Below are 16,111 nucleotides of genomic sequence, written 5' to 3'. Positions count from 1 at the left end.
GTATGAGCCAGGCCACAGAGAGAGAGCGAGAGAGAGAGAGAGAGAGAGAGAGATAGAGAGAGAGAGAGAGAGAGAGAGAGAGAGAGAGAGAGAGAGAGAGAGAGAGAGAGAGAGAGAGAGAGAGAGAGAGAGAGAGAGAGAGAGAGAGAGAGAGAGAGATGCGCCATAAAGTTTAAGTTACCAGAGAGAACACTGGTGCTGCGACTGTTCAGTTACCATGGGAATGATGGTTAGTACTGTACGTGGATTCGTATGATCTTCGTGCTTGTAGCTTCTGACAGTATTACATATGTTTTTTGCTATGCTTTACCTGTCGTTAGTGTCAAGGCTGGTCTTAGCGCAAGGATTTCGAACTGTAACACACCACCGTGTTGCAAGGCGGCAGTCGATGCTTAAGAGACGAAATGCAAGCGTAGCTAGGCTGTCCGCACTCGATGGGCTAGTGAGAGTGCTGACACGAATGAAGCTCGTCTCATTAGACCATGCACCAAGAAAACAGCCAAATGGCGCTCTTTGGCCATATCTGGCCCTTGCGCCACTAAACCACACACATCATCATCATCAAGAAAACAGCCAAAGCTTGCGAGGCCCTTCACGCTCAAATGCGTGAATTGTATCGTGGCTGTATAATCAACATCTGTTTATTGATTCACTTCAACCACAACAGACATCGACCTTGTCTTTTTTACTGTCGACACTTGGTAGAACCGTTTTTTAATTGTTGGTTCTATATGAATGAATCTTCACACTCTTGATCTGTTTTTCATGGAGATTTCAAATCTACAAATAGTTTCTCGATTGCTACAATGATTAAGAAAGTGTTAGGTTGAAAACAAATTTAATGGGTATTTCCTATGGGCTTTTTGGCAATATTGTCCGGCTAAACACAAGAGCATGATCCCAATGGTTAAGACTTTGTCTAGGAGATGATGGTATATTTTTTTGATTGAAAGAAACCTGTAGGTAAGAAAACGGACTGACATATACAGTCAACTCTTGATATAACGAATCACGTGGGACTGCCAAAATTTGTTCTTTATTCTGAAAGGTTGCTATAGTGAAAGCCCAATAACTTACCATTCCGCCTGTCAACCTGTTAGTTCATAAGCTGTCACCATTCGAGTTATCTGTGAAAATGTTGCTGTTGGCTCTCGGCCCGCACTTTTGCTATTTCCCATAGATTCCGCCGCCATGCACCACCAAAGCACTGTCCACTAAGAGTGACGTGCACAAAGCAGATGCTTTACAGGAGCAGAAGCCGCACGCCTAGCTAGTACGGCCGCAGAAAGAAGTGCGAAAGAAAGAGGTGTGTGCAGAAAGAAGGCCGAAGGAAGGAAGAGACGCGCCTCCATCGCTAGGCAACACTTGCCTAGGGGGAGCATGCGCTTGCAAAAATCGATGTGTCGCCGTCTCTGGAATAAACAAAAATGCTTTTGCGGTTTTTTTTATTATTATTATTATTATTTTTTACTGAGCACCATTCGAAATTTCCCGAACTCATGCGCCGTGGTGTCCGCTGCGCCTTGTTGTCTGCTAGCCTACTGCTTCAGCTGCCATGCAGGATACATGGAAATCTAAGAAGCCCCAGATTTCAGAATATTAGTCCGCACTACTGAGGCACTGTTAACATGACACGAAAACGGAATAGCGATCGTTATTCTGAAAAGTTCGGTATTCTGAAGTTCATAGTACAGTATTTTTACATTAAAACTATAAGGAGTCAGATGGAGATTTCTGAAGAGTTCGTTAATCTGAAAGGTCATTAATGCAGTGTTTGTATAACAAGGTTTCACTGTACAGTGAACATTTTGTGTACAGTCTCCAAAGTAAAATACCAAGCACGTGACACCTGCATTGCCGTGTAGTCCATGACTCAACAACACAGGGCTTTACTTTGCTGTCACTGAACCGCCAATACGTATTGACTCACTTTTTTTTTGGTCCGGTGCGATCCAATCATTGGCTCGTCTGACCCTTGCAATAAGCCCCTTCTTTTTTCGTCATGTGATCAGATAATGGTTGCGAATGGCCTAGCAGGCGAGCACTATGCCAGCAGTGTTGGTGAACCTGTTGCCATAGCAAGAGCCAGTCGAAAGGCGCTTCTCAGTGTGCTGGCATACTGAGCCAATAGGAGGGCCGTTTGCATCTCAAACTTCGTCAGAACAGCCCTCAGATCTTTTCATCTTTACACTTTTCCTATGCGGCTATGCGGCTAACCAAACTGAGCTTCCGAACGATATTAAGATGGTGACGCTCGGTGGCAGAAAAGATGAGAGATGGTTATGTGAATTCCAGGGTTCTTGAGCATTTTGACCGTGTTTCTCATTGCACAATGCTGACAAGATAATTTATACCGATCAATTAGAGTGCATTTTTTGGTAAGTTGCTTTGACACAGCGTAAATTGGAAATTGCAGATGCTGAAACAAGTGTTTTCCCCAAAACAGTTTTTTTAGCAATTTCTGTGATCTTACACCCGCGTCCCCCCTTAAGTGTACTTTGTAATGTGTGGCTTAGTCTTTACAGTCTGTAAGTAGAGCATGGTTCTCAGCTTTCAATGTTGTTCTCCTGCCTGTTACCTTGTGGCTGCCATGGTCAAGGTACCAGATGCCCTGGACGATGCTCAGTAGGTCAGTCCCCAAGTTAAACATGGCTGGGAAGTCCTCCAGCTCTGTCTTCACCTGGAAGACCACAGGAGGTGAAGCGATGGTGAGGCTCAGCCATCATGCTTCATGCAACATCGTTAATGCATTACACAGAGTGGAGATTTCACAAAGTCGTAAAGAGCAGGAGGCCTTTAGGATATGCACCCTGCTGCAACTATAGGAGCATGACATTCCAATAGTTTCCCGTTACATATTGTTCCACTAAGTTAAATTTAAACAGTTCTTGCTTTTCTTTCAGTGGAAGTAAAGAAAAAAAGCTTGCGCGCGTAGCTTGCGCCGACTCTTGTCATACCAGCCGTACAATGGTATATCTGTGGACACAATGATCACAGTTTATTGCAATTGTAACTGTGAGTTTGAGCTATTGATTTAGTGATTTACAAGCGCTGCTATCATTCTTCTGATCTCTCGCATTATTTATTTATTCCCCTGTTCGTTTAAGCTACTGTAATTTTTGACATATAGCTCACACCCCCAATATTACAACATCCAGGAGAAAAAAAAAAATCAACGTGTACAACCTACCGAAAAAACTGCATTGAACAATGCTGAAGTCTCACTAATAAAGACAGCCAGCATTCGCAGATGCACAACTCGAACACTAGGGGTGGGCGAACTGTCAGTTTTAGGTTCAAATAAAATTTGAAGCAAAACGCAGTTTTAAACAAATACAAATTTTTTGGCTTGAAGTGAATAGTTGTGGTCTTTGCATAAAATGTTGACACAAGAGCCAGAAGTTAGAAAGTTTATTTACAAGAGAGAGAGAGAGAGAGAGAGAGAGAGAGAGAGAGTGGAGGTGGGCGCCTTACTTGCACAGATGGAAAGCTAAAAAAAAAAATTAAATTACGTTCTGGGGCTTTGCGTGTCAAAACCAGGACATCATTATGAGGCACATTGCAGTGGGGGACTTTGAATTAATTTTGACCATGTGGAGTTGGTTAACATGCACCCAATGCACAGTACATTTGCACAGTGTTTGCATTGCAAATTGCACAGTGTTTTTGCACTTTGCCCCCATCAAAAGGTCGCCACCGCGACCAAGATTTGCACCCGTGCACTCGGTCTCAGCAGCGCAATGCCATAGCCGCTATGGCACCACCGCAGATGATAAAAAGTTTATTTTCAGTGCTGTTAAAAATAATTTCAGACAAGAACACGAGTTCAACCATTCTTGACAACGCCAGCAGTATGGCCGGCCGTAACAGAAAGCTTACTTACTGACTTTTGCTCAGTGTTGTGGTTCATTAGAAGTAAAACCTGGTTAATTCGACCTCTGTTAATTTAGGAAATCTGACAATTTGGACTCAATCTCTGGTTCCGGCAGGCGTATGCATTATTTGAGCGAATCAAACTCTCGCTCATTCAGACTTACTTAGCAACATACCAGTTAATTCTGACAACTCTTGGAGCTCAGCAAGCTCTGCAAAAAAAGCAATAGCAGCGCTAGGGTACTTATTGTGCACTGTAATACGCTGCCGTTAAGTGCAGCCCTTGGTGATTAGAGTTTCGAATACTAACATAGCCTAGATAACAACAAAGCATCGCACAGCGTAGAACTTTGCCTTAGGGTGTGCTTAACCCTTTCGCTGTCACGGACGTACCGGTACGTCATCGCGCTTCCCCCCCACAGTGTCACTGACGTACCGGTACGCTCTCTATCGTGCGTTCAAAATTTCGCGCCTGAGCGCAAAGCTGGCCCTCCTGGACTGGCCACGCCATCTGTTGACTCTTTCTACAAGTTCGTATATTCGCCCCACCTGTGTTAGTCCATGTATAGAAGAGTATGGTGCGACTGCCACTCCCCACTTTCTCTTTGCTGAGTGGCGCGGTGGCTCCGCATTCGCTGGATCATGCGTCGCGCGCGTGTGGTTATGGGTTCAAGGGTTGTTCTGCGATCTCCGTTGGTTTGAAGGTTTTTATTTTTCTTCTGTTGGTGTGCCTTCTACGGCGCGTCAAGTTCAGGTGCACGTGCCGTTGCCTCTCCAAAAAGGGTGACTCGATTGCTGCTTTCGCTCTCTCGCCGCACCCTCGCTTCCGACTTGCAGCAGTAAACGTAAAGCCCTTCGAACTTTGTTTAGCCTTTTTCCATCTCCCTCTGTCTTCTTGATCACGCAACGTCCCATTTCTCTCCGTTGTGCGGGCGACTGAAAGCGCATCCTCCCTGCGCGCGGTTACTTTCGGATGGCTCGGCGCGCGGGACCTTCGTCTGCTCATTGGAGCGGTGGCTGAATTCCGATTCAGAATACGAGCCGAGCTCGGATTCGGACTCGGACAGAGTCGCATGCGAGGAAGAGCGTTCCGCATCGTCAGATTCGGATGTTGAACGGATTTTAGTCAGGCTGATGATGATGATGATGTTTCCTAACAACAGCTGCAGAACACTGAAATGTGCATATTGCATTGACTATGTTATTTGTATACCAATCATAATCAAAAATAAATTGCTATGTTCATTCCCTGTTATGCTCGTTCCCTGAAACCAAGCCGACACTGGGGGTGCGTCACGGCCAGAAAGGTCCGACAGCGAAAGGGTTGAAGGGACACTTAAGCGAAACAATAAATCAGTTTAGTCTAATGAAGCATTGTTTCAGAACTCTGCAGGCAGTCATTTCAAAAAATTAGTTTGATTATTAGATGAGAAAATGAAAGTCCAAGTATCAGTATTTGAATTTCGCGCCAAAACCCCAGCGCCTGTACGTCAGCGTGACGTCAGGGATCCCAAAGGCTGAGTAAAAGTTCCCGAAACTTGCCACGTTTAATATTTGGTTCCTTTAGAACCCAATGTAGTCAATCTGTACCGCTATATATAATTAGTAGGCCCTAGAAGATGCCATCGAAATCCATGACGTCACAGCCACCAGGTGCGGGATCTTAAGTAGGCGTCACCACCCATATTTCGTTCTTGCGCTTTTTCTGGCTTACCAAACGTCTTATCGTTGTAAGAGTGGTGTTTTTTGTGTTGTAGAAAGGTAATTTACTGATGCAGAAGAAATCATTTTTCACTTTAGTGTCCCTTTAAGATTATATGCAAACTTCGTCCTGAGGTGAGGCTTCATGGCAGTGCACACTGCAGTGTGCACTGCCGCGAAGCCTCACTTCAGAATGGAACACACATAATAATACCTGGAGACTTTGCTGTTAAGGTAACTGAATATTTAGGTGATAAGTGCAAAATACAGCATTCATTCACCTATTGCATGGCTAGAAGAGCTTTAGTTTTGCATAATGACTGTGCACACTGCATTATTATTTTTGTTTTTATTTTTCAGACTCATCTTGACATTTCATCGGCTACAATTCTGTTGGATTTCCCAGGTCCACTTGCAGCTTCATTATACATAGCTGTAGGTGGGCTGGATTACAGATGTACACATAAAATTTGGCTCAGTTGTTAATGACAGCAATGCCTGGCAACTGTACAGGTTTATTTATGAGAACCTGCACCATGCCAGTGTTCATAAATTGCTGCAGGTCTCCTCTTAAGGGATTGTCAACTGATATTCAAGGACAATTTTTTTTCATGCTGGAATAAGAAGTTTACTGTTTAAAGCATCTAGGCCAAATAGAAGAGCAACAGAAAGCAGAAAGCCTTGCTTTAAGAGACCTCCAGAGCAGAAGTGATGCATACTCAAGATGCGTACCTCACGATATTCGAGGACGATGACACTGGAAATGTCCAGGAGGAGGTAGTAAGTGATGGCATGTGGCATCCAAGGTTCGAGACCACGCAGCAGGTAAAGGTCAGTGGCCCTCTGGAGGCTATGCGGAGGGTAGGGCCCCCTCAGGGGGCTGGAAGGATTGTTGGCATCGCCCGCCTTCTCCAGGACTGCCTCCATCAGCACATCCACCAGCAGCCTACCACCTGCATCACTCCTGCACGAATTCGCATAATAACCCGCACCCTTCAAATAGGGTCTTAAAAAAGTAGGAGTGTGTGAGTGTTTAAAACTGTCAAATGATGAATCGAATAATACGCTATGGAATTTCAAATCCTGAATCAAGCAATTGCCATTCACAAATCCGAACATTTTTCAATCCCAGTAAGCTCCCACTAAGACGAACTCGATTAAGATGAATTCTCGTATATAGTGAACAATGTAGGAACCTTTGGTTGGTTTTCCATGGACCCATTTCAAATAATCTGCTTATAATATGAACTGCTTCGCATGTACTCTTTCATTAAAACGAACTGTCGCAGTGACCGCCCAATACTGGCTATTCCGCACAACAATGATTGCAGTCTTGGCCATCCGTGGAACCAGAGAGAAAGGGGGGACAGAGAGAGAGTTTTTGGGCACAGCTGCGCAAAGCAAATCTGCTCTGCTAAGAGAGGGAGCGAGAGAAGGGAGCAATAAAAATTAAAAAAACTGACGTGTCACAAGGAATCTCTCAGTTGACCAGAAATAGAGATATTTTCGTTTTGATACATTGTCGGCATGGCCGTCGGTCACGCTGCAGGTGCCTCCTCGAAACTGAAACTAGCGACGCATAGTGGATCTAGTACTCGCCGGTCATGCCCAAACCACAGGACAAGCCAAGCCAAGCCAAGCCAAGCCAAGCCAAGCCACGCCACTAAGCCACAAAGGCTGCATTTGCTATTGGCGTTATTTGTCATGCGAGTTCCGTTCGTTCTTACCCCCACCGTTCACGGCTAGCTGATGCCATTGATGACGCAGGCGGAGCATCGCTCTGACCACTGACGAAGCGTGAAAAGTGTAAGAAAGAATAGCATAAAAGGCATCACCAGAAAATCGCGTCCACAGACTGTCTAGGCTAAAAGCAAGCATATGTGTGTACAGCAATGCATTGGCAAACTTGGGCCCTATTCTTGGACTATCACTTTTGAAGAACGGGCAGCAGCATTTACACACTATGATAAGATGGATAAAATCGATAAGATCGCAAAAAGAATGCCACTGATTGTAGACACTGATGGGTCTTGCACCATTAGTGAAACAATGAAGGTATCCCAAACTGTGACAATCCAAGAATATATAGCACTTTTTTTTTGGCCATGTGTGGATTAAAGTCATATTTTCTGGCGAATACGATATTTCAGGCCCACGGTTATTTAGACCTTTTCATGGTCTTCGTGGAGTCCGGGCCATGCTGCCATTTCTTGTATGGAGGGCACTTTTGTTAAGCCCAGCTTCTGATAAAACAAACAATTTTTTAGTCCTTTCGAGTTTGTCTTAAAGGGAGTCTACTGTAATTTACATCGTCAACATTGCACAAACATGGCACAAGTGAAAGAGGATGTACATGCCAGCCATAGGAAACAATGTTAGAGCAACAAGTGTTGCACAAAGGGGCAGACTTTTCTAGCTAAGGGCCACTTATTTGCACTAAAGGTTTGTTCAGACATAGCACATGTGAACATTGATGATAATGGCGAAAAAGGTAATCACTCATGCACCCGACACCAATGGTGACCTGCAGTGGTAATGCCAATAGCGGCAGCATCAACCTCGGCGGCGCTTAGAGCGCAGGGAATCAACACCTCCTAACTAGGAGGTGTTGAGAGGGCATGTGTTCAACATGTGTCATCTCCATTCAAGGGTGCCTATTTTTTACCTGCTTCAGGAGGATTTCAAAGTGAACAGAGTAGCTCCCAATGAATTGCTATAGTGTTTGCAAGATTCTAATGCGTGGCGCTCATCCTTCTTAAAAAAAAAAGAAGAAAAAAGAGTGTCAAAAGTTATTTGGGCAGCGTAATCGGTTACAAAACTAGAGGCTAACGAAACTGAAATTGCATTCACCAAAGCCTACTGTCAGAGCCAGCCAGTACTATAAAAAGATGGTAACCATTGATTGTGACAGAATTCGCACATAGCATGTCGACGACAACATGTTGCTTTCAGTTCGATTACAAAAGCAGATTCATGCAATGCGATTTTACTAGGGGTGTGAGAATAACAAGTAGATTTTTAATGAAATACAGAATCGAATCGAGGTAAACAAAAATCCCGATATCCAACCGGATACCAGAAAAGTACATTCACAAATTTTTTTTCCTTACAAATTGAGGGTAAGAAAATGGGGTGCTGCACACGCTTTTGAAATTCTCCTAGCATTGCATAACGAGAATGCTGCAAGCTATCAGTAACTCAGGCACACAGAAATCAAAACATACAGTACAGTCTAATTAAAGGGAACACCAAATTTGTATGTCAGCACTGGTTACAGCACTGGTTACATATGAAGGTGTGAAATTTTTTTTTTTTGTCAATAGAATTTCTGCTGAATGAAGTGTTTACTTTTCTTCCTCTGAAACTAATGAAATATGTAGTGGTATTCTTTGACAGGTTTTCATGTTTACAACTTTTGGGCACATTAGGTTCTCAGTTTGTAGCTGACCTATATTTGAAACAATCTTTTATTTATTGTACAGACAGTTTTCCTTTTTAGTATTTAAGACACAGAAGGGCTAAATCAACTTTATGGCAGTTGGGTTACCATAAAGCCAATCTGCACAACAGACGAAAGGACTGCACACCATGTGACTTGATGACCTCTCTGCATGAAGCCAGCGCCGTCCCACCATTTCATTGTCAAGTTCAGCATGATTTGCCATCTGTCAAAGAATCTGAAAGCTAGAGCATCCCAGCAAATTCTTTGCGTTGTATTATCATTTCGGTCGGTCTTGCCAACCCATACAAATTTCGTACCGACAGAGGCCGCCCTCTGTCGGTACGTTTGGGACATTTTGGCGCTGTGTGCAAGATCATCGCATTGGGCTGGCGTCGGAGAGCACTTACAGTGAAAAAGTCCGCTACCGCATCAGCCAGGGCAGCCCGTTCGTGACACGCTTAATGCAAGTTTTGAGGTGAAAACAAAGTTAAACGCTTGCTTGGGCAGCATCGAGCACAAGGTGCTCTGCGGTGCATGCAACATGTGGCAGTGCGCGGTTCTATACAACTAATATGTATAATATTCGAAAAATCAAATAATAGATATCTGATTTGCAAGTTTAATTTCGAACATTCACTGTTCGATTCAATTCGGTGATATTTGAGTATTCGCAAACCCCTAGATTTTACATGTTAAGCTAGCGGCAACAAGTCGCATCACATGTTCCTCATGTTCCGGAGAAGTAGCAAAGTCTAGGCATTGGCAACCATCCCATTTGCGATTGTTGCAAGGGCGTCTGATAATTGCAGAACATCAAATGTGCTATGGGCCGTATGGAGGACGACATGTTGTGGTTCTTCGTACACAGCATTGAAGTGATTGCAATGGTCATTAACCTTTCAATGGCAGATATAAATAATCCGGGATGATAAAAAAAAAGCAAGGAATAAAGAAGCCTATTTTTTATTTAAATGTGCAAAACACGGAAAATAAGCACAATCAATGAAAAGAGAAAAAATATTTTGAAGACACTTTCAGCAATAGGAGGAAAAGACTAGGCAGAAAACTGGAAGTGGGCTCCACCCCAAGCCAGCTATGGCTTTGCTTGGAATTCGTGCAGACAGCCCTCGTCATATGTGAACCGCAGGGGCACATTTCATTTGCTTTGCACCACTTGCGCGACACTTTTGTAGCGGCAGATCTTGCAACGGCCTGTCTCCTCTGCAAATGCTTTCAGAAGAAAGCGAGTTGTGTGCCAAACTGCCTCCTCATCCTGTGTTCTTGCTCCAAACCATCAAATGACGCTTGCTGCCTATCGTTCAGTGAAGGCCAAAGGCATCTGGCCAGGAAGTCTGTACTAAATACTGAAAATCAGCAAGCAAAAATTTTTTGTGGTGTGCTGCCTGCAGCCAACACTCGTCTAGAAAGGGTTAAGAGGAAGCTTTAGCTCGGGTGCTCCTACATAAATACATATAAAAGGAGAATTCGTTTTTCTCGGCAACCACTGCACCAAATTTGACAAGGTTCGTTGCATTCAAAAGAAAAAACTTAAAATCTAGTGAGTGCTGGTTTCAAATTTTTGATTTAGATCGTCAATATTTTATTAAAAATTGGCAAAAATCGCAAATTTTTTTGAAAATTAAACTATCCAGTTTACAACTCCGTAGCTCAGCAATGAAAAATGATATCACAATTCTGTGAATTGCATCTAATAGTACATCTAAAGTGGACAAAATTGGTATGTCAGGCATGATTCCAAAAAAAATTTAGTAATACAGAAAGACAACTTTTGCAGAACCCATGTACACAATGTAAGGAATTCACATAAGATATAAATTGACATATCAAATTTGTCCACCTTGAGTGATGTAATATATTCCATTTACAGAATCGCGATATCTGCTTTGATACAGAGTTATTAATTTGTAAACTTGGTGCTTTCCTTTTTTTTGAACTTCCGAATGTTTGAAAATTCTTGTAACAAAATTAAAGCACTAAATCAAAATTATGCTACCAACAGTCACTAGAATTTAACTTTCTCTCTCAAATACAACAAATTTCATTAACATCGGCCTAGTGGTTATCTGAGAAAAACGTTTCTGCGTTTCACGTGTATTTGAATAGGCCACATCAGAGTTGGGTGCAAGCTAAAGCTTCCTCTTAATTTTTAAGTAACTGACATTCCATTCTCTGACGGTACAGTTCACCAATGTTTTTCTTTTTTGCCAGGATCGGAGAAGTGCAAAGTTTCCCTTACCAAAAGATAGGGTGCCTGTTTGATTTCTACTTCGTTTAGTTGTAATGTCATTTTTAGATTATTTTTCAACTTTGAACCCATCAAATGTTGCTTGTTCAATTCAGGGGCATGAATACATTTTGTCACAGTAGATTTTTTGAACAGCATGATACAGGACAAAGGAAAGAGGCAGGGGAGCCTATTTTCTTTGTCCTATGTCACGCTGTTCGAGAAACGTGCTTTGAGCCAAATGAATAAAAAGTTTTTTTTTTATACTTAATTCTACTGCCCAATAATTTGACCAAATCTTTTAGTCATGTCAGAGCCGAATTAACAGAAGGAGAGTATATTTACATGCTGTTAAACAATAGCCTGTTCATGGTGGAATGTGATCAGCTGCAACCTCTCACAGAAGCCCACTTTCCAAACTGGACTTGATACTCTGCGAAAACAACCTGCTCATTAAAGCATGGACACAAGAGAAATAGCAACATTGCATGAATGCCTAATGCAAATGAAGTGAAATACTTATAATTTCAAATCCCTTCGTTCGAACTGCTCTGCTGGTTCAGGCAAAGTTCAATGCACAGTGAAACTTCCATAATTCATTTATAATTTGTAGAACTTGTGCAGTCCCACAATTTTCAGTGAGAATTATGCTGAATAATTTGAAAAGCTTGCATGCACCCATTCGGATAATTCATTGTTTCCAGTTTTGGCTTCTAAGACCAACATGTTGTGATGCACTTATGGCTTTGCATATCCCAGAGGCAGTGCCAGAAATATGGTGGCCACGGCATGTTCTTGCCTCCTGCAATTTTTTTTAACTCGTAACGTTGGTTGCTTCCCCCACTTGTAGCAAGTGCATGGCCTTCAAGATTAGACTGCGAGAAAGCCATCACTGGAACCACGATTTGGACACTACCATTTGAGCAAGTGATAGATTCCGCAATGTGGGCACTGGCAAGCTGTACAGCTGTGACAAGTGCCAAGGTGTACATGTGTTTCTGCAAACTATAAAAAGTTCACCAACGATTACGCCTAATGTGAAATTTGAGCGCAGCTCTATGTGAGTTTTCACTTCGTGATTTATTGGCAGGTGCAGACAATCATTGCGGCCCGTTGCAAACAGAGGGAAGCATTGCAAAACAAGTACCACTCAAGCACAACGATAGTGGTGAGCAGAGTCGGCGATCATCGAAAATCTGATCCGAGGTGCGTCGTGCGTCGAGGGATAATGCTTAACATTTGTTAGCTGATGAAAAGCACTGATTTAAGAAAGATAAAGAAGGAAACAGGCAACACACGGTAATCTGGCGCCATCTCGTAGTGATCATCGCAAAAGACGTCGTACGTGGCACCAGGTGGCACTATACTTTTCTCTTACATCCTTCGCTGTTGTGCTCGTTCGCTTGGTTACACCACCACTGCTGCTTGCTCCAAAAACGAGCCATTAAAAGCTGCGCTCTATAAAGCAAGTCGCAGCACTTGCCAATAAACGTGGCACTTTTGATTTTAGGTTTCTGGTTGCGATTAGCCTTCTTAGGATACTTCATGACCATTCTGGAGACAATCTGTCTCCAACCGTTTGCCCGCCAACTTGGGTCATTGGGAGTGGATAGTCCATTGTCTAATGAGTAGCACATTGGGCTGCTGCTTTGATGGCTTGAATAGACTGGACGATAGGCCAATTACAGACGCACAGATCTTGGGAGCCTGGCGTCACAGTTTATTAGCCCAGAAGGCCATTCGAGCACTTCTTCATTACCTGAAGACAACAAATTTGAGTGCCCGACTGTAGACATCCTGCACCTAACTTGGTGCACATGAAAGTGCGATATAGACTCATGTTTTCTCTCTCCCTCTTTCATTACCCTAATCTAACGGCGGCAGGAATCGGTACACCACAGCCCAGCAGGTCATCAATGATGTCCGCATTTGAGCTCGTGGTAGGCAGCTGTTCAGCCTCTTCAATTGTGAACTCGGGCTCATTCGGACTGCGACTCGAGACTCATCTGAAATCGGACTGCGAGGGCACCAGTGGTGCCATTTGACGCAGCCGATCTATAACTTCACGAGAAAGACTTGTTGCAGCCAGCAAAGCACTGTCTGGAACGTACACTAAACAAACAAGCACAGCATGGCAGAACGCTGTGCGCAAGGCAAGCTCAACAAACAGAATGGTGATAGAGGGCCATGCACGGGGGTGCCGGAAAAGGATGTAATGATCACAATGTTGATGTGACCTCACAATTCAGGCAAAGCCTCAAAGATTGGCAGTTGCAGTTAAATATCAGAGGCGTAGAGCTGCAATCAAGGCAAAGCCTCAGAGATTACCATTTAGTGCGTAATGCTGTGTAATGCTCAGAGATTACCATCTAGTGTGTAATCTCTGAGGCCATACTTGATGTCTTGAGGTTGCCAGACGAGATAATGGTGGCATAGTTGGCATACGCTACTGCCGCAGACGGGGTCCGGATAATTGAATGTAGAGCCGACGACTGTCCGAAATATCAGTTGTCTTTACAAATTTAAGCCTATGGGGCCATTGGCGGTTCTGCGAAGCTGTCCGAATTATCGAGCACGTTCGGATTATTGGTGACCGATTTATCAGTCAACGCCTGTATATACAAAAAATGTGTGGCACAGTTTCTACAGCTTTGCATTAATAGGGTAGAGATAAATATCTTCAGCTTTGGAAGGCTGACAAGTGGAACTAACACTTGATCCCTACAAAGTTGGAACATAAACTGACAAAAACGGTCTCCAATCAAAGCTGTGAAGGTGGTTGGGCAGTGAAGCTGGAAACAACAACTAGAACAATTACCCATTGCAATGTAGGCTGAAATTATTCTCATGGCGACATTCACATGCACTTTTCATGATTATTAGCCTAAGATGTTTTGATGGCCTGCGACTTGGCTTGTGCAGCTACTTCGTGCACCTACATAGTGCAGACCAGAGAGAGAAATTCACCGTGCCTTGTATGCACGCTGCTCTTCAGGAGTCCTTACTATACGTTGCCTTCCCGTAGCAGTCATAACACAAACCAGTTGCTAGGTGGGTTTTTCTTTTACATAACAAAGTGTAGCTACGTCACCTCCTGCTTCGTATGCTACAGTCATCAAGCTGCCATCACGACGGCAGCTTGTGCAACAGAAATCTTCACCAGGAAGCACATGCAGGGAGTGCTTGCTATGCGCTTCGCATTATATGTAGGTGCAAGAGTGCCTTATAATTAATTATGTGGTTCAGGTGCTTGTTTTGAGCTTGTACTTTATTGAAACATGTGCTGTTCTGTATGTTGTCTGTGTAATTCCAAAGAATGTATGCACTGTTTGCTTCACTTTGCTGAGTGCTTGTAGCCACTACCTTATAACGGTATGAGCCATTGCATTTCGGGGTATGAGCCAAATATGGTGATAGTTTTTTGTTGATGTTATGCCACAAAGAAATCTCGGAATCCTAGCCATAGACAGCTTCGTTGTAAAAATTTGCGTAACTTGTGGAGACGTGCCCAACGGGGTGCAGAAACAAAGCCTACCTGGCCTGCTGGCCCCAGGTGCTGAGGATGCCGTATGGGTAGGCCAGGCCGTCACCCACGTGGTGGTCGGGCAGCACACCCGATTGAAGCAGAAAGAGCAACACTGACAGGTGGCCCACCAGCAGGCCCGTCACTTCGTGCCACACGCACAGCACATCTGCGTGTCACACCAACCAGTGGCGGTCAAGCCTGTCAGGTCACTTGAAAACCACAGCGAGGCACTCAAAGAAGTGCTTCTTGGTGTACAGTGGAGCACTGATTCATTGAATGGACGCTTGCATCAACTCACAATGCAGTTTTCTTTTTGTCTACAAACAACCCTGGTGTTGCACCCAGGGTGCCTACCAAGTTGACATTTCCACATTCCCCGAGTTTTCCACGTTTTCCCCGAGTGCCTCTGCAAAATTCCCTGAGTGACACACAACTTTGTTTCATGCCCAGATGGGCCGACGCCATGTTGCCCAATGTTGTCACCCTCTAGTAAGCAAGTTAAAAAAAAAAAAAAGACTTAATCGAGTTAGAATAGCGCGAAGTAGTCTCTATTTTATTCCAAGAAACAACATGAGAGGGGCTAGTAAAATGCATAGCGAATAAAATATATTCTAAAAAATGGTAAAACACATTGCAAATCGAGTCGACCATTTTATAATATGAGCTATTTCTATGACATGATAGCAAGCTCATTGGTATGAGGCCTGAACTTTGTCACAAGCAAGATTCTCTCTTAGCAGCTGGAAAGTCAACCTCAACTGTCCTTGCGTACTCTCAGCCTGTGCACAACACCTCAGTGTTGCGTGTCACTGCTTCAAAGAGTTTATTTTAGTTTGGCTGAGAGACACCTGCATCTCGGTGTCAGCCAACACTGTTTTCTGAGCTCAAGCTCCTTGGAAGAAGCAGCGGCACGCTTATTTTCCCGTTCATCCTTCACGGTGTAGGTCCTCTCTGCTTTCATCCTCGTTTTGCCGCTCGTTCCCTCCATGGATTACTTGAAGCATCCGTGGTGGTACCACGTACCCCACAGCCATCCAATTTATCAGGCATGTTTGAAAAATTGGGCGTCCGGAAAATCAGTCGTTCACTGTACACTGGCAACTCCTCCAGCCGACGACATGGTGTCAGACAATTCATTACGATTCCTCTCCGTTACTCGAGCCAGCACGACTGCAACTTTCGTTCCTTTTGAATAAAATTACAGCTAATTTTCCCTGATAGAAGCACAAATTCCCCGAGTTTTACCCGAGTGTTTCCAGACTACTCAAAATCCTTGAGAATTCCCGGTTTTCCCAGTTGGTAGACACCCTGTGCACCAAAATAA

General features: G+C 43.8%; 1 protein-coding gene across 3 annotated transcripts in view; it reads right to left on the bottom strand.

Moving 5' to 3' along the window:
• Nucleotides 1-16,111, bottom strand: part of LOC126537748 (protein ELYS-like) — a 167,449-nt gene that overhangs the window by 70,499 nt on the left and 80,839 nt on the right. For all 3 annotated transcript variants that reach the window (XM_055074524.2, XM_055074523.2, XM_055074522.2), the window contains exons 18-20: nucleotides 14,797-14,953; nucleotides 6,307-6,538; nucleotides 2,579-2,680 (exon numbers count right to left, since the gene is read on the bottom strand). In XM_055074524.2, coding sequence (XP_054930499.1) covers nucleotides 2,579-2,680; nucleotides 6,307-6,538; nucleotides 14,797-14,953 — 491 coding nt within the window. The remainder of the gene's footprint in view (nucleotides 1-2,578; nucleotides 2,681-6,306; nucleotides 6,539-14,796; nucleotides 14,954-16,111) is intronic.

Source organism: Dermacentor andersoni, chromosome 4 (genome assembly GCF_023375885.2).
Source record: "Dermacentor andersoni chromosome 4, qqDerAnde1_hic_scaffold, whole genome shotgun sequence".
Lineage (NCBI taxonomy): Eukaryota > Metazoa > Arthropoda > Arachnida > Ixodida > Ixodidae > Dermacentor > Dermacentor andersoni.
The sequence above is the reverse complement of the archived record's forward strand: the minus strand, read 5'-3'. Positions and strand labels throughout refer to the sequence as shown.